The sequence below is a fragment of the Grus americana genome, chromosome 2 (assembly GCF_028858705.1).
Source record: "Grus americana isolate bGruAme1 chromosome 2, bGruAme1.mat, whole genome shotgun sequence".
Classification (NCBI taxonomy): Eukaryota; Metazoa; Chordata; class Aves; order Gruiformes; family Gruidae; genus Grus; species Grus americana.
The window spans coordinates 4,799,985-4,822,535 of NC_072853.1; the positions used below are offsets into that span (position 1 = coordinate 4,799,985).

The 22,551-nt window shown below is 39.0% G+C and overlaps 1 protein-coding gene across 21 annotated transcripts in view; it reads left to right on the forward strand.

Annotated features, from left to right (window-relative positions):
- PTK2 (protein tyrosine kinase 2) overlaps positions 1-22,551 on the forward strand; it is a 224,137-nt gene that overhangs the window by 182,571 nt on the left and 19,015 nt on the right. For 16 of the 21 annotated variants that reach the window (XM_054814477.1, XM_054814476.1, XM_054814479.1 and 13 more), the window contains 7 exons: positions 672-772; positions 2,025-2,114; positions 3,456-3,660; positions 10,321-10,432; positions 13,314-13,400; positions 14,331-14,468; positions 16,019-16,150. In XM_054814477.1, coding sequence (XP_054670452.1) covers positions 672-772; positions 2,025-2,114; positions 3,456-3,660; positions 10,321-10,432; positions 13,314-13,400; positions 14,331-14,468; positions 16,019-16,150 — 865 coding nt within the window. Of the gene's footprint in view, positions 1-671; positions 773-2,024; positions 2,115-3,455; positions 3,661-9,344; positions 9,660-9,701; positions 9,735-10,320; positions 10,433-13,313; positions 13,401-14,330; positions 14,469-16,018; positions 16,275-22,551 lie in introns of those variants that run through there. The other 5 variants (XM_054814470.1, XM_054814485.1, XR_008575651.1 and 2 more) reach the window with 4 other exon arrangements.

Here is a 22,551-nt window from a genome sequence, read left to right on the forward strand (position 1 = left end):
AGCTGTTTATTTTACCTCTAGCAATAAAATTTCAAAATCCAACTTACTCATACCGTACTGAAATGGGAGAAAGCAGCACTGCTTGGTTTGCTGTACTTCACTGTTCGAAACTAAATCTGTCAATACTTAGTCAAGCCTGCTGAAATCCAGAATCAACAGACACATAAGGCAAGTTGGCTCACCTGGGAAGCTGCAAGAGAAAAATGCCCAAGTCTTTTCAAAATACCTGTGGCATCACTAAAAACTGAGCTACTTGTTAAGAAGCTTCTTACAGGACTGAGATCTTAAACCAATTCCTTACCTTTGTAGGGTCAGAAGGCAGATTTTCTTCGTTCCATCAATTCTAATTGCCAAAAATTGTTAGCCTGTGATATTTAAATAGAGAATAAAACTTTTTCCTCTGATGTTGGCATTGATGGTTACACTTTCAGATGACAGCTGTTACTCATAAGGATCAAACATACCACAGCATTTCTGCAAGCTTCTCAGAATTAGTAGACAAATACGTAGTTGTCTTATTCTGTACATGCACATCCAAAACATGACTAGCAAAATAATTCAGTCCTCTGAAAGGCGTTTGATACATCTGGGTTTTAATAATTTTTTTCAAAGTACGTTTCACCAATTGAAGTTTTTAAATGACTGGAAATAATGTCTCCTCGGTTCGGCAGGGATATTGCTGCTAGAAATGTGCTGGTATCGGCCACGGACTGTGTGAAATTAGGTGACTTTGGTTTATCCCGATACATGGAAGATAGTACCTACTACAAAGGTAAGTTAACGCTCTGGATCCTTCTTGCAGGCCAGTTAGAACACAATTGCTTCTTACAATATCGAGTTTGTTGTCAGAAGGAATTATCCAGATATTCTTGGTCTGGCTGTTGTATTTGTATAAAAAGGCAAACTATTCAACAGTTTAATGTTGGTAGTAAATTCCTACATGTATACTTAAGAAGAAGAATCACAAGATCTAATTTAAATTGCAAAAAGTAGGAAATTCACGTGTAGGTAAAATTCCACTTTTTAGGACAACCTTATAGTGCTGTTTTCATGATTTCTAGAAGATTATCCGCATTTGAGGCCTGTTTGAGATAATATTCATGTCCATGGCATAATACAGGTAGCCTGCAATGCAGTCAAGGTTACCTAGAGGTAAATTTTGAGTCTGTGCTGTTATTGTATGCTGCATACTTCAGATGTCACTGAACTAGGGAGGTTCAGTACAAAATAAGTCTTTGAAGCCTACTTTTTCCCCCGTTTTGGATGGAATACTGATCTTAAGTGGCTCCAGCAGCTATGAGATGTCCTGCAGTGCCTGATAGATGGGAAATACAGCAGGAGAACAGAGATTGCACGTAGGGTACCAAACAGTAGCATTTCAAATCAGGTGTATATCATGAAACCATGTATTCATAAATCTCATCTTCACTATATTTCTAGTTTCAGTCATATATTATAAAATATCCTTTATCTGTCTCCTTACACTCCATTATGTTTCCTCATTTCATTTGTCTCGTCTCACTGTGAGCTACAGATCGTCGTTTTAATTGCTGAGAGGAGAAGGGGAACACTTTTGACATGATCATTTCTTGTTGCATTTTTGGCGTTTGTTGTTGGGGGCTTTATTGGGAGGTTTGGGGGATTATTTTGGGGGGGGTTTAATTCTTTTCTTCTGGTTTATGTAAGGCCAAACAACCTACCCTTTTTTTATGAATCATTTAAAAACACCTATTCCTTTGCTGAGATTTTTTTGACCGTTTCAAATTTGGTGCCAGTGCCTTCTTAACTGCGATAATTGCATCTTGAAGTAAGAATTAACTTAAAACATGAAGGAGCTCAATCAGTCTGAATATTTAGGCAAAGTGCTGCTCTTCTCTGTAGATAGAGGAGATAGGTTCTCTCTTTGCTGGTTCATCTCTTCACTGGAGATGGGTTTTGCCTATGAATTATTTCACTGAGAACAAAATCTATGTTTGAGCTCAGCAGTAGGAATAAAAGCCTGCCTTGTCTTGCCTTCCCTGTAGCTTCCAAAGGAAAATTACCTATCAAATGGATGGCTCCAGAGTCAATCAACTTCCGACGGTTTACCTCAGCTAGCGATGTGTGGATGTTTGGTAAGTGAATACCAAATGGTGGAGTTTTTTAAGTGTTCTGTTGGAGAAGTTCAGTGTTTCATTTTAACTACTGTAAAGGAATAATTTCCAGATATTTGGCACTGTTTTTAATGTACTTTCTGAAAATACAATTTCTCCCAGCACATTTTCCATCTCTGTATTTTTCTTTCCTTTTTCTCCTCAGTAAGCCTAAAGTTTTGTGTGCCTTTTTGCCTCTAGTAAGAAGCTGACAGAAATTAAGGTACAAGGAAATGAGGTCATAGTTGTAACAGAGATGGGGTTTTTTTACTGTTTTTTCCCCCTCTGATTTCTTTTTGTTATACCATTGTTATTTGCTGTTTCTGTTTTTTATTTTCACTTTTTCTTTTATGGTGATATGCCTGCTTCCTTGCTTAATGCATAGATCAGCCTACATGGTGTCCTGTTTCCAGACCTTTAATGCTAAATTCCCACTTAATTTGTCTTTCATAGCTCCTGCTAGCTTACAAAATATGACCAAAAGCTGAGTAAAAATAAGGGTAAACAGGAATATCCTGAAGCCTTGATCTTTTTTTCCTAAATGTGCAAGTTTTTATATGAATCTGATCACCTGTGCTCAAACTGGTCCAAGCTGCCTGTCTGGACAGACAGAACAAAGATAAACTGTGTAAAGGAACAAAGATGATGAGACTTGAAATAAGAGCAGGACAGACAAGTAAGGGTTCACCCTCTTTACAAAACAAAATTTAAATGTTTTTAAGTGAAGAGTATGTGAATTTTAGCAGGTTTATAATAGTTTGAAGAAAGCTCTAGTACAGTCAGAAAAATAAAGTCTATTCTGGCCAATCCTAAACTGGCAGACCATTTTTCCCTTTGTGCTTTTCACATAGTTTCAACAGAAACTGTTTCATTACATAGTTTCAGCACAAAAAATTTGGATCAATGCCAGTCTTAAAACACCCTCAAAGTGAAAATACACTCTACGTGTCGAAACAAGCCAGTTGGAACTAGTCAAAAGGAAGGCAAACACAGCTCATTCTACCTTATGAAAAAAGTAGATTTTAATATGAGCAACCATTCTGATTTACAATAGGTAAAAGGTAGATAAATGTGAAGCCAGGCTGCTGTGAGCCAGCTGTGAGTCATGCTTCCTCATAAATAGTTCAGGTTGATACTGCGTGCGTAATACTACTGCACATCACTCCTCTCTGCTACCAGCCGGTAAGTCAAAACTGATTCCCTAGCTATACATTTCAGAAGAAGTTGCGTCGTTTGGCTGTACAAAATGGGGCTTTGTTCCTTTTTTAACAGGTTTTGTTGTTTGCTGACACTGGGGAAAATTTTTTTGTGTGTGTTTCTCAGGTGTGTGTATGTGGGAGATCCTAATGCATGGGGTAAAGCCCTTCCAGGGAGTGAAGAACAATGATGTGATTGGGCGAATTGAGAACGGTGAGCGGCTCCCAATGCCTCCAAACTGCCCTCCTACCCTCTACAGCCTTATGACCAAGTGCTGGGCATACGACCCTAGTAGACGACCCAGGTTTACTGAACTTAAAGCACAACTCAGGTAGGGTTATACTTCTGAAAGGTCATTTCCTTCTTCAGAAATATTTATTTTCACTGTATCTTCTGTTACAGTATTTTCTTTCCGTAGAAAACGGGAGAGACAGCGTATTAAGTTTTATCTTCAGAAGGCCAGGTTGTTGGTATGCTTTTGGAAATCTGGACCTTATCTGTTTGGAGAAAATTAGACTAGGCAATAAATTCAAATAACTGGAAATATGAATCGCCGTTCTCTCCCAAGAAAAACTTCAGATTTTACTAGCAATTTGTTTATATTTTTAGCTATGTATGCTACAATCCTTGGGGAGGAGGGGGGTAGAAAGAATTTAGAGTGATTGCTTAGTCAAACATGCGGTGTACAGTTTTGGGGTAGAAATGTATACTTTCTTAAATAAATGAACCATCAGATGAGTGCCGCTGAAATTTATTTTCATAACATATGCAGCACACTGTGGCAGCTGTGTCTGCGCAATTGCGGAGCCTGCAATAGATGCAGCGTCATTAACTAGAAATTCCTTTGCCCTTTGTAAACCAGGATATAGACTGCCTTATGTTTATCTTGGAATAAATGTGAGCACACGCTTTTGAGACCAGTCTAAATTCACACCCTGGTTTACTCTGCAATAATTTATTGCAGTGTCCATATCTCCATTTCACCAGTCACAAAATGCAAGTGATATTTAAACTTTGAAATATCACTGACATATCGTGTAGACAAATTTCATATTTGTGACCACCTCTGGGATTTTATGACTCATTTATTACTCATCTATTTTGCCTAAGTCCGTATAAGCTTCAAACAATATGTAGGTATTATACACTGTAAATCCACTCTTGGATTTGTTGTAATTCATTGCCAAATCCTTCAGTTTTATCTTCTGTCTTGTTTCAAAATTATGCTTTGTGGCATGTTTTATTTTCACAATATGATTTTGTGCTGGCACTGGATGTTCATGGTGCAAGATAATTCATAGGTGGTTAAAAAAAGGGACAATTTTAATATAATTATGATGCTGTTTCAGAGTTGCTCTACGGATAACTTGGCTACCTTTAAGTTTTTTCCTATTTTTTAAAATGTCATGATTCTGCCATCTGTTACTCTGGGAGCTCCTGTGTAGACTAATAATTTACATAGCTAGAGGAAGACGTAGCCCTTCTCACAAAGAATTTATGCTATTGATTGTGTGGAGTTAACTGCAAAGGAAGGAATGGTGAAGCTTGGTAGGGATTGCAAGGAAAAGAGATGACACAGTTGTGTGATTTGGGTAATAGGTGGAAATTGGCAATTCACTTTTTTTTTTTTTTTTCCCCCTCTGGAAGAATAGGATTCTTTTTAATTTGTAGTCAGATTGTGCTGATAACTTACAGCTGACTGGCACAGAGGAGAACGAAGCCCTAAAAAAATGTGACTAGGAAGATGGCTATGGTGTGAAACCCAGGCAGGGAGAGTATCTCACCAGCAAGGGAAGAAGATGAGTAAATCCAGAGTAAAGTAATGGTGTTGGGGGGTGAAATAAATGTAGGCTGTACTCAGAGAGAGAGCGATGTCAATAACACTTAAACCAGCATGGATCTGGAGGGGGAGAGGGGGAAAAAAGTGAAAGATGTGGAACGGTATCGCCAGATAAACAGGACAGACCAATGCCCAAGAGCCTGGCTCTCCTCAGAAATGCACAGCCAAAGGGCGAGAACCAACACTGAGGACATGCAGCAAGGCAAATTCTTGTTAGTTACAAATGAAAATGTTTCCCAGTGTGCGTGGATAAGGTCACCCGGAAGGACTCTGGAATTTCCATGCTGGGAGACTTTCAAACCTTGACTGGAAAAGACTCCAAGCAACCTGACCTCGCCACGCATGGAGCCCAGCATTACCAGGAGATTAGACTCAAGACCTCCAGGATTCCCTTCAAACCTAAATGATTCTCTGGTTCTAGATGAAAAATGCACCTAGGAGGGTGATTTTTTGCTCCTCTACTCACACTAGAAGGTTTGAAGCATTCTTTAGAGGACAGGCTCTCTCCTCGGGCCACAGCAACCCTAAAATCCAGTTTTTCCTCTCTTCTCACCAAAGCAGAGAGTTTTCTGCCATTCCAAACTGGTGACCTTTATCTCCTGGAAGTTAGGCAGCATGGTCGTCCTTAGGGCTTCTTTGTGCTGCTCACAGACAGAGTCAGCCTCTCGTTGGAGAGGTTGCCAATTCCCTTATGACAAGGCAATCTCAGGCAGCGAGGAAAGATTGTGTTTCAAAACTCAAATTCCCATGAACTTGCAAAAACAAGCCATTTCCCTGGTGGCCTTTTCTGTGTGGTGTTGCTGCTGCTCGTTTTGGATCCTCTCCAGAGTAGTCTTTTCAAGCTGAGAGCAGACTGGTTGTTTGCTTGAAGCCAGCGATACAGCACCACAACATTCCTCTCCGTTTTAATGAGAAGTCGTCCATGGCTTTGGGAAAAAAACCTCCTTTTCTGCATCCGAAATAGCACTGATGGGAGCATAAGCTTTTCATGTGTTCTCTGTTTGTTATTTGATGCTTTTTGCATTTCACAGTAACATCTGCTTTGCACAAACTTTATGTGCAGCTGCTTGTGCAATGCGAAGCTGCTGATTTCTGTAGAATTCATATAGTGTTATTAGGGTAGTAATAAGGCCTGGTATTTTCTAGCATTTGATCTGTCCAAAGTGGATAGGGATGAATTAGTCTTCACAGCAAACACAAAAACAAATGAGTGGATTGTGAATTTTCAGATGTAATTCCTCTTTGCATCCTAGGTCCTTTTTTTCAGTTTTGGGGGGTGGTAAAAGTGAGAATTAAGTCAGGAAGGTGAGGTGCTACCCTGCTGCTCCTGCGATTCTGTCACTTACTGAGCCAGACTTAAAACCTGTGGTATTTTAATCAGGGAGCATGTGTTGCCTTGCTGATTTTGCGTAGAAGAGATTTTTAGTCTTACACTATATAGTGAATAATGAGGCCCTTTGCAAAGTGTTTAACGTACCCAAGTCATGCAATATCGCTTTTACAGCGTTTCTCCTCAGAATGACTCCTAGCCACCTACTAGAACCATACACTTACTGTACTGTATTCATACACTCACTATAATGATTATCTCATACATATTATTAAATTTAATTTATACTTTGCTGTGTTCAATATCCTGCAGGTGCATATTGCTCAGTTAGCACCAGTATACTCACAGGCTTCCATATAAGTCAGCTCCCAGTCTTGTTGCGCTTGGGACTTGTGGTGCCCTGAGCGTCCCTTTGGTAATTTTATTAAAACGGAGGAGTTCTGCATTGGAGGTTAAGTTGGATTTTAGTTTTGAGCTTTCAGATTAATGTAATTGCATGACATTTTCACTGCATCGTAGAATGAACTTTATATAAAGTACCTATCACTTTCTCTCTACTAAAACCAGCAAAATAGCAGTTGTATCATTGCTGTAGTAAGAGTGCGTGAGTCTGTTGGTCACTGATGAAGCAGCACAGGTTTTAACCGAGTGGATGACCCCACTAGCATCTCAGCGCTGCAGGTCACATATTAAATCCAGCTCTAAAAAGAATGTAAAAAAAAAGAAAAAAAAAAAAAACACTTATTCATGCTTTTAAAGTCTGGGTTTGTGACAACAGTAAGATAATTAACTGATGACAACTGGACTTGAGTCTTTTTGTGACTGTATTTGATGTAGGTCTTGAGATGCTGCTTGTAAATAAAAGAAGGAAAACTGATAAGAGTGAGGGTAGTTTGAGTCCTCTCCTTTCATGGCATCCTGCCAAAAATATTTTAGCATGTACCTGAAATACCTGATGGAGCTTCCAAAAACCTTTGTTAGCCTTTTGCTCTTTGGCAGTGACCATTAGGAGTAATATGTGAAAGTGCTTTTAAATTAGGTCAGTTTGGGAAAATCTTTCATCTGCATCCAGCTTTGCATTTCTGATGGCCTGAGACCCCAGAGAGAAAAAAAGAAGCTGTTTGTTCAGGGTCAGCACTTACTGTTGGTTCCCGCACCGCCATAGCAGCAAACACTCTTACTGCTTTGCCTTTTGAAATAGAAGGATACATTTCAGTATTTCAGATAATCCTGCGCTGAAGCTCCCAGTAAATGTTTCCTTTTCAATGTCACAGGCCAGTTTCAGTAAAAAGATTCTTTGTAAATGAAATAAGTTTATCAATTATGCAAACATTTAATAGTTGAGATTTTTTATCAGACTTAACTTAGCCAAGAAGATGAGTTAAGTTTGTCTGTACCGCCTCAAGATCTGCTAGAGAAATCGTATGAATAGAAATACTTCTCTGCTTGCTCTTCTTTGCTGCTAAAAATATGTGCAGTTTGGGAAAATATGCCTAGATCTGACTTTCCTGACCTTCTGCAAATTCTAATAAACTGTTCAGAGTGCTTAAGCAGCTGCACCGAGAAAAGGTCAAAAATATCTCTCGGCACGCTTTTACTCTGTCTGTGGATTGGTCTTCCCTTTGTAAAAACAAAGATGTTTCTGTGAGTCATTTATATTCTTTGTGGTTTTTTCGAGTAATGCTTCTCTGAGGCATTTCTATTTTATATTCTTGTTTGCAGTACTCAAGGGCATCCAAGTACAAATTTTGCTGCAGCTGATCAGCCTTTGACCAGGCTGCTAACTGGGTTGCTGGGGAAAGGACCTCCTGATGCCACAGGCGAAGAAATAGCAGGGTGGGATAAATTCGAGTTTTAAGGCAAACAGCTGAGCCGTTGTTACGGGGAAAAAAAAGTCATTTTAGTAGAGATTTGTCATTTCCAGTGATATGATTAAGTTAATGGTATTGTATTAAATACTGGGATGCCACAGATAAAATGGCTTTGATAGCAAGGCAGATAGGTATTGGTGTTTCGTTCCTTTTTATGGAAAAACAGGACTGTGGTGTGCCAGATTATACCCATGGCCCCAAATTGTCAATAAGCCATCTCTAAATTTAGTCAGCTGCTTTTAGCTGACTCCTGTTCCATTCTTTTGCTCAGATTAAAGAAACTGCTGTATCAACAGCTTTGTTAAAAATCTAGATTTTATTTGTGCAATGTCTGGGTGCTTTTTTTGTGTGTTGTTTTGTTGTAGGGTTTTTTTTTTTTAAATCTCGAGGTATTTCTTGGAAGATCAGAATCTCGGTTCATGGCTATGGATGCGTGTTGGCTGATTTCTCATGCTACGTAAAAATGCATGCCAAATATCTGAAGTGTGACCTAGCTTTAGAGCAGTGGGTTTTTTTGCTATTCTTCCTGGGTTCAAGTAGGAAATATTTCATTTTCCTTATTCTGAAGGAGGAGAAAGGTGAAATAAAAAGATCTTCTCTTTTTAGTTCCCTCTGTTGGGCTGTAGCTGCGTTCTGTTGTAGTTACACCAGGATGACTTTTGCAAATAACTTGTCTGATTTTGTTTTTGTTCCACATTCTTGTGTTACTTCAAGCAATGATGGATTGAAATTGCAGCAATACTTATAAACTTGGTTTAGCTGCAGCGAGACGAGATGACTTATCTGCTTTTTAGAAGTGGCATAGCTTTTTTTTGGCTGAGTAAGGAAAAGCAAAGTTCTCGTCTCCAACCAAGCAGGAATTTATTCTTGAAATAAGCAGTAAAGTTCCAAGATTAGAATAGATTGCTGTCGTTGATCTCATCCCCTGCATGAGTAATTCTGTGTGGTTATTTAGCAGACTGAACAGGAGATTATAAACTCAGAACCTAGCTTTGTTTCTGGAAACTCTTGAATGATAAAGAAGCTGGAATCGCTCCTTTACAGGATTATCTTTACACTGGGGATAGCGATATGTAAATAATCTGCCCTACTCACATCTCCAGACTATCTGTGTAGCGTGCAGCTCCAGCGAATTTGCAGCTCCCTGTTTCAAAGCTTCATTCTGAGTATTTTTCAAATGGCAAATATCCAACATTAATAATCCACATAGCAGAACTGGGAGGAGGCTGCTGTGGGGGCAGCAGTATCACGTTGAACTTCAAACAGTCTTTTTAATAGTCAGAACAGTGGTAAGTAGCGAACTAGTTTTACTACTGTCTTGTGCTTTGTTGAAAATGTAGCCTTTTGACCTGAATGTTTAGAAGGTGAGTGAATACTGTCAGATATTTCTGTTTTGCTAAATTAGTTTGCTGAATGTGTTCCTGGTTAGGCTAAAATGTAAGAGCCGAAGACATAGTATTTACAATGTTTTTTGACTGCTTTGTTTAAAAAAGAAAAAATTCCCAGTGATCTGAAACTGTTGAGTTTCAGTAAAGAATATTTTCGGTTTGTTTGGAACCTTTGCAGCAGTTCGGTAGAATATTTTCTTGTAAAAAATAAGTTTTCATGCAAGTGCGTGCTCGATTTATTGTCTTCGAGGTTTTCTCTGTGTAATTACACATCAAAAGAACTGTTAACATGCAAAAAAATTTTTGTGCAAGATCAATCACAGATTTCTAAAAACTTGGTGCTGCTTCTGTTACTGAAAGCACGCCGGTAATCCTACAGAAGTATTTCTTCCTGATACTGGTTTTCAGAAACCTAACCAATATAAGTAAAATAAGTTTGTGTTTCAGTTCTCAATCACTTTGTTGAATGGTATTCATTAGTCTGAAAAATGTGGGAGCTCTGGGGAGAGCTTTGTTAGACACTGAACTGGAGTTTTACTTAAATATAATGTGTTTTTCTTAGTACAATACTGGAGGAAGAGAAGCTGCAGCAAGAAGAACGAATGAGAATGGAATCCAGGCGACAAGTCACAGTATCCTGGGACTCAGGAGGATCAGATGAAGCTCCTCCCAAGGTAGCTAAGATAAGACTGCAAGTTATATGTGTTTAAAAACCAAACACCCCCCCCTCCTTTTTTTTAATTCCATTTAATTCTTCAAAGCCTCCATTGACAGGTTCATTCAAACAACGGCATTCTGGCCAGTTTTGTCATTATCTGCTAATACTTGCCTGAAATGACCCGACTGTACTTGAACTATTATTATAACCGATCCCTGCTATAATATCACACTAACAATTGTCTGTTTCTTCTTGTTTAACTTGTAAAAGACTACCATAGTTGTCATGAAATTGTTTTCTGGCCTTTTCTTTTTTCTCCTTTCTTGTAGCACTCCTATGAGATATTAGCTAGTGAGCTCGCAGACCACTGTGAAGTTTATTTCTAACACATCAGTGAGAGGATAGAAATCAACTAATTGCATTTTCCTTAGTCCAGACAGAAAATTGGGGTTTGCTTCCAAGGACCTTGTGTGTTTTAGTTTACACTTCATTTTGTTTCATTACATGTCTGTCCTGTTTGGATGTTGCTGATGTGTTTTGCAGCTGTGGTAGTCTAACCTCACCAGTTGCTGAGCACTTTCTTCTCTCAAGTAACTTGTCTGCTTCTCATCAGTTGTTTCGCACCTTAAAGGATCGAGCCTGTATCTTGAAGAATTTCATTTTTTGTAGTTACCATTGTAATGTGGAATATTATCCGTGTTCTGATCAGTTTGTGATCAATTCCTGTAGCTCTCTACTCAAGCTTTGGTGCTGATAATGATTTGAGTAGTACTCGTGTGACATCTCCTGCTGCAGACATCCCCCAACAGCCGCAGGAAGCCAACTCATTTTTATTTTCCTTTGTTTCCCCATACCCAGGTTATTGCCTGATAGATTTCCGAGCTTGGTTCTGTGTTTTGATAGCTTTATAGTAAGCAAGAAATACGGGCAGTGGAATTGTTGCTTCCACTTCAGAGTTAAAAGCAGCAAACAATCCATCAGCCTGTTTAGTCGTCTGAGATTAACTAGCAGGATTTGGTGTCTGTATAAACAGACGATGTTCCGAATTACAGAAGCAGATGAACTGCATACATTGGAACAATATGCTACTTAATTATTACAACCTTGTTTGAAGAATTTGTTTAGTCTTGAAGCTTTGGGGCTAATCCAAATAGAATAAGTACCTTTTAATAGTGTAATATATGAGCTACACCGTATTAGAAATTATCATCATCAGAGCTTTGGGTGTGATCTATAAACTGAAACACTTGACAAAAGACGTGTTAAGATTGAAATTAAATCTGCCATTGCATATCTTTTTGAGTATGTCCTCAGTGTATATGCTATGCAATTGTTGGTTAGGTTTTTGTACAGCATTTTTGTGTAAAATACGGATGTGCATACTAATGACATATGAACAAGCTGAATTTTGTAGATATATTTTAAGTATCTCTTAAGTTATTATCTAATTTTCTAATGGTGACAACTCATTTTTCTCTTCCAACAATTCATTATAAAATTTTCATGTCTTTATAGGTCTTAAACTCCATTTTATTTTTTGCCTTAAACTCCTACACGTTCTCAGATAATTCACAGATATCACAATTTTTACTATGAAATTACTTCTATCTCACAGTGATTTCAGTTAGAAACCTAAGAGAGAAAATATCCTAGTACAGAATGAAAACGATATTTTTCATAAAGCGATAATAAAATTCTGCAATCTCAAAGTACCGTGGTGGTCTCCTTTAACTGCCAGAAGGACTGAAGGAGCCCATTTGCAGGATGATGAGATTTGGGGGTTTTTCTTCCTCTTGGGTTGATTTTTTTCATCCTGAAGCACGCAGCAGTACTGTTCCTCATTAATTAAAAAACCCCATGTATACACACACACTTTTGGAGGTTGATATCAAACAAAATAACAGAACATTTCTGCTTGGAAGATGAAAGTATGTTGTTCTGAGCAACATTTTCCAACATTAGTTCTTTCAGTAGTGTGAAATTTCTATACCTGTTCTGGCAAAAGGGTGTTCTGTTCCATGTGTGCGGAAAACCAGGCTCCTTTTCAGGCAGTTTTTTGTAATAGTGCTGTCTGAATTTCTGGTGATTTTCCTCATGTATTCCGTGATTACGTGTGAACAAACAAGATGTATAAAGTATTGCCCTTCTCCTGAAGGGGTAAAGCAAGATAGTCAGATAAAGACTTAAAAGCTTTTGTTCTTTAGCTGTCCTTTCTAATAGGAGCTGGTTCTGTCTTGTTTTTTCTTGGCTGGGAATGGGTTGCAAAACAAAGCATGGATAATGAAGCGACCCATGGAGTTCAGAATACGATCAAAAGCACCTTCCATGTTGAGGCAATTAGTTACACAGAAGTTAATTATCAGAACTAACTTTAGTCCTCAGAATAACACATGGAAATATTCGTGCTAAACAAACCAGTTTGATTTGTGTTCTGACAAGCAAAAGAATTTACTTTTGGGAGTGGTCACAAAAGCAACAAATTAATAGTGAAACTGCATGTACTGCAGATTGTGAACTTAGAAACAATGCTATATTTGCACCTGGAAGCTTTATTAAAGAATTATGTTCTTAGCTGATGTCTTCTCTAGAGTTAAACAGCACAGAGCAGGTCATTTAGTGGAAGCAGTTAAATATGCCCAAAGAATTCACAGAGCAAGCATTATTTATTGACATACCTAGCAAATAATTCAGCTGACTCCTATTTCCAAGGAAAAATAGAGGAAAACTTAATTTTAGTTGTTTAAAAAAAATGTTAGTCATTTTAGAATATTTATTTCAGGCGTTTTTTTGAGCTTGCTTTTGTGATGCACCACCTGTAAATGTTTGTCTAACGGAAGAGTAATTTTCTGGGTTTAGTTTTGTTTCTAAAGACTCTAAAAATCCCTTTACATTTACAGCCCAGTAGGCCTGGTTACCCCAGTCCAAGATCCAGTGAAGGATTTTATCCAAGTCCACAGCATATGGTACAGCCAAATCATTACCAGGTATTACATTTAACACTTTGCATTCATTTTTTCAAATGTGAGGTTTAGAACTCAGTTGCAGCTGCTGGGATTGAGTCACATCTTAGGCGGTTTAGTTTCATTGAGTTCTGATAAATGGTTTTTGTTTTACATCAGAACAAACCCCAAACTGAGGTTGGTAGGTTTACTCCAGATGGCAAATATTTTCCTATCTGATACCGTGCTCAAATTCCTAAAAGTACAATGAAACACACCAGACATTTTTGTATTTATTGAAGGAATGTGGTGTTCATGTTAACGTTTGTGCTAAGCTATGAAATTTCTTGCCATATAAAATGATTAACCGGTGGACTTTCCTTGGGCTTATTGATACTCTGCTCCCTGATGTTTCTCTGAAACATTTTTATTTTCTGTTGGCTGATAGCTGCCTTTAGATCTACCACTTTGTATACTTGCAGGTTTTGGTTTTTTTCCTAACACTGCTGAAGATATTTAAAACAAAAGTTTGTCGTGAAAATACTTTAAGCATTCTGGGTTTGTTCAAAGCTACAGCCATATACAGCACTCTCGGTCGAGATTATTTTTTTTTCCATGGAAAGGGGGAGGTTTTCTTTGTTTTAATGAGTACTTCAGATTCGTTAAAAGTACTTTGATTTTCCTGTGGAGACATTCTCGGGCTGCACAGCTAAGCACACTAATTACATGCTGTCATTCAAGATTTAAGCTTGTAACATACACTAGGGGGTACATTTTTATATGGCTCTGTAGGGTGATGCATGCAGGCTCCTATTAATGTGAGTATGAGCTCCGCATATGTAGCTTTTGCAAATGAATCAATAGATTTATTTTTGTTCATCAGAGGACTTTGATCTTCTTCACTGCAAAAATTAAAACAAACTTTCTTAATATAACTCTTTTTTTTTTTCTTTTTTTTTTTTTTAAACCCTAAAGGTGTCTGGCTACCCTGGTTCTCATGGGATACCAGCCATGGCAGGCAGCATTTATCCTGGGCAGGCTTCTCTCTTGGATCAAGCAGATTCCTGGAACCATCGGCCTCAGGAAATATCAGTGTGGCAACCAAACATGGAGGTATCATGAACTGACACATCTGTTGTTGCACTCTGTACAGTAAATACACTTTTTTATTATTTAGGTACCTCTGGAGATTATTGTAGGAAAACATAAAGTGTTTCTCTGGTATTTTTTAAATGGCCTTGCTGCAGTGGGACGGGAGTCATCGCTGAATTCTGTTCTTTCTGAAACAAATCCTCCTATGTGGGGTTGGGCATAAAGTGTACTCTTTATACAGCTTCTTGATGAAGCTATTACTACTTATTATCTTAAGTGAGTGACAGCAAATATTTTGCGTTGTTAAAAGAAGCCTTTACTGAAAGTTATTGCTGTTAATAGACATGGGAACAGTCATGTAAAAATATGTAATATCATTACTGTTTAAAAATACCTCTCGTGGGAGGTATCCAGCATAGCTAAAGTATCTGAGGCTTCTCCATAACCTATCCAGAACAGAAAATAAAGTAGTCTGCAAATCTGTTCTTGAGTTGTATTCCTGTTAGGTGCTTTTCAGCCTGTCGTGATTGCCCAGAGCTGCTGCAAGGAACATCAAATTAATTCCCCCTTTAACCTTCCATCTTCTTTTTTCTGTTCGCCTCCAGTATTTTATACTTATTTCATTTTATCCTCCCACAAAGATTCACTTTGTGCAGCTCCTGTCTTAAATCCGTTTCCTCTCTAACCAATGCTCCATTCCCTGTGCCTCTAATAAACATTTAGGTGAGAACTGAGGCTTACCCGTTAAATACAGGCGAGCAGATAGGTGTCCAAGTCTTCAACTTGCCTCTGCTTTCTCTTGTTTGATCTGGCCGTATACTCTGCCATGGCAACTTGCTGCCATGCTGTTGTTGATCACACTGTATATAGTTGAGGGTTGTAGCTCCAAGTAGTTCAGCCATCCCTGTAGGTTACTGACTCTAGAAACAAGTCTAACTACGTTGGGCTTGAATGAAGAGTTGGTGGAAGCATATGAATGCTTTGCACGTGTTCGTAATAATAAGTTACAGCCAAAGTTTTCACAAAAGCTTGGGACGTTGGTTGCCTGAAAACAATCTCAGTGGAGTTTGTTACCAAACTCCCCTTGGCTTTTTTAAAAATACTAATTTATACACTACTTGCTAATGATTTCCAGACAGCGTTGGGATATGGTATATGGAGTATTGTAAGCTTAAGATATGCATAAAAACTTGTTCAAAAATCCATTTAAAATGCTTTTGTGACATGCTTTGCAAGTGTTGGCTGAAACTGAAAACATATTTTTTCGGAGTAAAAAAATGTATCTTGCAGCTTTTAACAACTGGATAGTTACATTATTGCTCAAGACCAAGAAAACAAAATTGACAAATCTGGTTTCATTGTCCAGCTTTAATGAAGTATGATATATGAAGTGACAGCATTACTGAAAAACAGAAAAGAATTTTTCAAATCTTTTTAGTTCCAGTGATGAGGAGCAAGGCAGATAAAATATTTGTAGTCGGAATGAGTTTCTTCTGATGGTCTGCTTCAGTTTATAAGGAGTTGAAGGAACTCAGTCAGTGCGACTGAATAAACCTACCTCTGGTTTGTAGGATTCAGGCACTTTGGACATACGAGGAATGGGCCAGGTTCTACCCACACATCTTATGGAGGAGAGATTGATACGACAACAACAAGAGATGGAAGAAGATCAGCGCTGGCTTGAAAAAGAGGAACGATTCCTGGTACTAGTTTGTTTCATAGTGCTTCTTAATTCATTCTGATTTTTCTTTTTTATTGCAGCTTGCTAACACTGATCACTTCTGTGAAACGAGAGCATTTACTGAACATAGGAGTCACTACCAAAATGTAGGTTTGGAAACAGTTTTTAAATTAAGTGTTCAGCTAGTAAGTGAGTCCTGTATTATAAATACCTCGAACAGCTGGATTTTTTTAGTCAGTCTCACTTTATGCAGTTGAGTATTTATGGGTGGTTAATTGTGGGTACAGTTCTGTGCCAATCTGGAGATGGCCTGTTTGTTCTTAAGGAGATAGATTTGCGTATACTTTGTGTACACCCCTAAAAAAGGGATAACCATCAGCCATCTAAGAACCCTGACTGTAGTAAGAGTTGTAAGCAGTCTTGCATTGGAGGAATAATGAGATGCATTAGTGGGAAGAAATAATTTAAGAGAGCGCTCTGTGAGGTGGGAAAAAAGCTTTGAACATCACCAGGAGGAGAAAGAAGAGATGCATCGGTAATGCATCTTCTGGTAACGGATCTTCTGTCACTGCTCTGCAGTTCTATGTTTTCTTGTTGTCAGTGCCATGTATGTTGTTTAGTTCAACTCTGGCTTCTCGGTTGTCGAAATTCAAGTTCTGTGTTAAAATTCTCCTACTCGAGACTGATGGCGGAAGGTGGTAGTAGCATATTACTCTGTATAGGCTCATGCTGGAGAGCGTATGAGTGCACGAACCTCACTTGACAGGTGGATAATTTACAGTGGTGCAGTATAGGTTGTGACAAACATCAGTTGCATGTTTGGTCTTAAGCGTATTTCAAAGCGTGTTTTCATTTGGAAGCCTTCTATGTTGTACATGTATAAAACATGCCTGTATAAATACAGATGCCATAGGTTTGTTACGGGAGGTAAGTGTGATTAAATATGCTCTCTATTTAAAGCAGATGATGATAATGATCTGTGGTTTCTGTAAGAGTTCTCTGCACTGTCTAGAGCTGGTCTCCAGGAAAATCTTAGTTGTACAGATGAATTACTTTTATTTTAGACACCAAAACTGCTGGTTGTGATTGTCTCACAGAACTCGAAACAGTCTTTTTAGGGATCTTGAAGCCAAGATACTGAGTCCTTGAAAATAAGAATTTATGCTTTATTCTACAGGAAGCCAGTGGGCGGGAATGGAGAGCAGATCTTGTATGTAGACAATGTTACAAGACCTTCTCCCTTGCCAACTGAATTATCTCAGTCCCTCAGGGGTTTAGTTATGTATGGTATTCAGAACTGTTCAGAACACCTGATAGCTGCGAAGACAACCAAGGTAGAATAAATCTCTACTAGCTCTTGAGAGCTACTGATGGGTGCCCCCATGTCCAGTACACCCCTATGTCCAGTACATGTTTTAGCCAAAATCCAGATTGTCCCAGAGTTAAGATGTTACTTTTGATTAAAGGATGTTGAAGCTTGCTTTTGGCTGGTTTCCTTGTAAGTGCACTTGGGAATTTGCAGTTTGCCATTGGATGACCGTGAAGAAACCACTGCACCCAGATTGCTTTGTCCAATTTATTACAAGCTGAAGAGAGGGAGGGGAAAGGAAAATTTCTTCCCTAATTTAGGCATTAGCTTTTCCAGTCTTGAGTGGCACCAGTTGCTTACGGCTTTCACAAGCCCAGGAGGTCAAATTGATCCCATTGTGGGTTAAAATTTTCAAGATGGTCAAGAACTTTTTGGGGAATTAATATTTTTACTGAGAGTGAGGCATTGTGATTTCAGGTGGCAGTAGATTGTGTGGGAGCTTTCTGCAGAAAACTTTCTGAACTTTCTGGCTTTTACTGCAGAATAGATGATAACTGTTCGTAGTGTTTGTTATTCTGGTTTGAGTCAGCCTCTGGACCATTAGGATGTTTACCATCCCCCAAATTGTTGTGTGAGGAGGGACTTGGTAATTTTTCTTTTGATCTGTAATACAGTCTTAGCATATGTTTGGAAAAGAATTACTGTGTTTTCATTATGCATTACTTTTTATTGCAAGGAGACACCATCTCTACTGCCACCCCCTACTCAAAGGAGAAGTAGCACTGATGAACTTCTGAGCAGCTATACAGCTCTGCAGCTTTGCCAGAGCTGGATTTGGTTGATGTAAACCCTTAAAGGGTTAAAAAGGCAAAAAACAGAGTTCAAGTGGAAGTAAGCATGAACTTAAACGGCCAAAATGAGAGATTGGAATCCATAAGCGACCTCAGTTCTTCTTCTTTCCACACTAACATTTTGACTATACAGACTTTGGGGTTTCTGCTTGAATGCCTGTTACAGATTTATACACTGTGTCAGAAGCTAAACAAGGTAATGATAGCCACAGGCTATATTTGAACCCATCGCAGGATGTGTGTCAGAGGAATCTTCAGTTTATAGATGGGTGTCTCTTGGAAAAGGAATATGGTTTTCTAGGTTTAGCCTTGAAGAAATCAAGATGGTAGAGGAGTCATTGTGGGCGGTCACTCTTGGTGGCCTTGCAGATCTCCTGAAGGATATCCACGGTTCATACATGAGAGTCCAAACACGGGTCCAGTGTAGAAATAATCCATAAATTACATGCACATGCTTCTTGGCCCATGTCCTCTAGTGAGTGACTAGTGACATTTCTTTTCTAATTTCACTCCAAGTGACTTAAGGAGGAGAAGCAACTTACTTTCTCAAAATTGATGTCATGTGTCTCACTAGCTTTGAGACACCTTTCTGCACTAACCTTTAGATTTTGATAAAATGGTTTTGCCGAAGTGTGGCGCGCTCTTCCCTGCTATAGGCAGGTTTCAGAAAAAGATTTTTCCTTTTGAGCCCAGAGAACAAGACTAGAGCTAGATTTTATTTTTTAACTTATGTAACCATACAGTGTAGTGTTCTCAGTTTAAACTGGCCACTTTCAAAAGCTGCTCTATTTACACAGTCTTCGGACTCCTACAGTATACCTCACACTATAGAGAATTGGGTTCACAGGGGAGCAACTGCAAATCATTTAATGTAAGACACTGCAACAAGGAGAAAACTCCTCAGTGGGGTGTCTGTTAGAACAATTTTTGTTTCCCCAGAGTAACGCCAGCTTGCTCATGACTTGAAGTTTATTGCTGCTTCTACAGGGAAAAAATACAACTCAAAGCATGTTAGTACGCATATAAACAGCACTGATGCTGTGTTAGCTAGAAGAGACACTCCAGATGAAGAATTAAATTGCAGTGGCATTGAAATGGAAATTTGCCGGTCTTCGGAGAGGTTGTTATCTGTGTAAGCAGTTTGCCCGAAACCGGTCCTTTGAGGACATGTGACTAGTCAATACTTGAAAGGACATAGAAATTTTGCTTGCAAGCTGCAGCCTTGACAGAATCCAGAATTCTGAAATTCTGCTGTAAAAAGAGAAAACAAACAGATCTCTCTTCATGGGAAGCTCCTGAATGAAAATAAATCTGCTGTGTAAAAACCGAAGAGGAAAGAAATGTTTGATTTTTAATTGTACTGAATATAACCATCGGGGGTTGAGAAGAGAATTGGGGAGAGGGGTTGATTTGGGGGAACTTTTTTTCCAGGACTGATACTCACTCCCACCCCCTGATAGAGAGGGGGAGAGGGGATGTTGCCCACTAGTCTGGTAGCTTTAATGGCCACTGATTAAATTTGCGGGCTTTCATGCTCTCTTGATAAAAGTGCTTTGGACATCAGCATCTCCAGGAAGGAGGAGAGAAATACCTGAATTATTTTTGAGGAAGCTGAAGTGAAGCATTACTGCCCTTAAAGCTTGATACAGGTACCTACAGAAGACAGTCTCTGTCCAGGATATGTGCAGGTGGGGGGGTGAGATGGCTGCAGTACAAACACATTACATCAACCAAGTGGAAGTCTGGCCTTCTATGTAAGGGACCTTACTGTTGGGATTTTTTAGGTGCTGGAGTCTTGTGGACTGACGTTTTCCCTCATTTATATCCTGTGATGTTTGGACCTCAGTCACACAGGCAATATCACAAGAAGTTTATAAAGTTCTCATTCTGTACTTTCTCCTGAGTTATTTTTTGATCATATAGGTATTTCCACCTCAGAAAATAAAATTGATGAAGATTAATCAAGATTTTACTTGTACATAGTGCATAGCATACAGAAGCCGAGTGAACAACCTCCATCCCCAAAAGCAGTGCTCCACAACCGCGAATGGCCTCTCTGCTGCTGCCGCTTGCAGCTCTCTGTAAGGAAAAGATTTGACCCGTTACCCTGCAGCCCAGCACGCACGCTGCAATGCTTGCGCTTACATCCAGCATGCTGGCTTTCCTTTACAGTATTTGCACCCACAGAAAATCAGCCCGTAAAGGATCAAATTAGGGCCACAGGATGTGTATGTTAATCTTCCCGCCCTGACTCCTTGTGTGGAGAATTAATGTAAAAGCACATCAATTAATTCATTGAGTTAAAAACATTTTTAAAGGCCCCCTGAGGATGCTTTTATTTGTGGGTTTTGACAGAAGTTTGGAACTGCCAAAAACTATCCTGATGTTTAATTTTTTTTAATTGGTTCTAGGAGAGATTATACCTTCTGTATTTTAATACCGAGTTTGACCCAAAAGGAGAATCACCTGTAATCACAGATAGGAAACCGGTGGTGGTGGTGATGCCGTGAGAGAGCTCGCTGAACTGGTAGCTAGTTAATTTGCTTCGCAGAAGTTGTGGGGAAAAAAAACTGTGTGTCATTCTGTGTCTCTTCAAAGTGACCTTTTAAGTTCAGCATTATAGTGAAGTTAGTGATTTTGATGCTGTAACTTTTGGCACTGTCACTATCTATCTCTGAACATTTTGCAGAACGCTTTTATTCTTCCAGGCGTATTTAATTACCTGCTTCCTCGTTTATATTTAGTTTCCAATTCGAACCTTTCTTTGTGGCTGTATTGATGTTACGTGGCATTGTTTTTAATCATATAAAATAAATATATGTATGTGCATGCCTTTTAGTAACTCCTCAGCAGACAGAGCTATGTTGTGCTAAGAAATGTATAGTCCTTTCCTGTGATAGGTTAAGAAGAAATAACTTGCATAGTTTCCTTATCGTGTTTGGGTTTGTTTTTTTCTGAAATTCCCACATAGTTGTGGTTTTGTCCTATTTTGACACTGAGAACTGCAATTCAAATATAATTGATGTGAACTGTTGCTAAAATAAGATGTTAATTTTTAGCCTGAGAAAATCCCACCAAGACATTACAATTTGGCATGTCCTGAGAATTCCAAGACTTACATGTTCTTTTATTAGGAGTAACCAGAAATACTGGAAATAAAGTAGATTATGTTCCAGTTTGTCAACATATGCATCCTGTCTGAAAAGTCCTCTTGACATTTCTAAAGATTTCAGATAATAGACTACTTATTAGGAAAAAAATCCATTTACTTTTGAAGGATTTTGATTTTCTGCAAGATTTTAATAACATGTAGTTCCTCCCTTAAATATGTATCTGGAATGAATATAATAGTAAGCAGAAAAGGCTTTGCTTAAACTCGCATTTTAGTTTAGTACAGTTGGCAGTTTCACAAACAAAAAAATAGTCAGAGCACTGGGGTTTGTACACTTGAGAAATCCCAGCGTAGTATGAGTATGAAACACATTTAAAGATGATTTGTCATCATAGTTGGTCACTGTTTAGCTTCAAGGCTTGAAAAATAGACACACAAGTGACAACTTTTTCAGGTAAAGCTGAAATCCAAAATGTCCAATTTCCCAAAGGTTTCATTTTCTGAAACAGTCTTACACTGCACAAGAGTGTTAAGCAGGGCCTTTGTAGATACGCACTCTTTACTAGCTACGTTCAGCTTGGGGGCTTCACAACCAAGTGGATGGCTTGAGGCTTTGTCCCCTTCCAACTCATCTGCCCGTTGTATATACACCCTCGACATGGGTCTAGTGGAGGGTGTCCCTGCCCGTGGCAGGGGGGTTGGAACCAGATGATCTTTGAGGTCCCTTCCAATCCAAACCATTCTCTGATTCGATACAGTTGTGCTCCAACAAGTGCCAGAAATGTTCTCCAGAAACACATGCACACTGAGCACCTTGGCACCTACCACCCAGTTTCCAGCCCCTTTGGCTGCCTCTCAGAATGGATTGTTTCCTGTCCCACCAAGAAGCTCCATATATCTAATGGTACGCCCAGTACCGAGATGGCAGAATCATTCGGAGGAGTCTCTGGTTTTTGGGAGGGCTGCCGGGGAGGTATGGGGCCATAGCAGGGGCTGGAAAGATAGAAGGCTGTGCTTTGGGGCTGTAAGATGGTACGTGAAGTCGGGTTTTGGTGTGAGGCTCATTTTTGACCTAGAGGATGTGGCGTTAAACACATCTGAAGGATCTCAGTATTAAAAATTCAGCAATGCATCGCTATGTAATGCCAGCA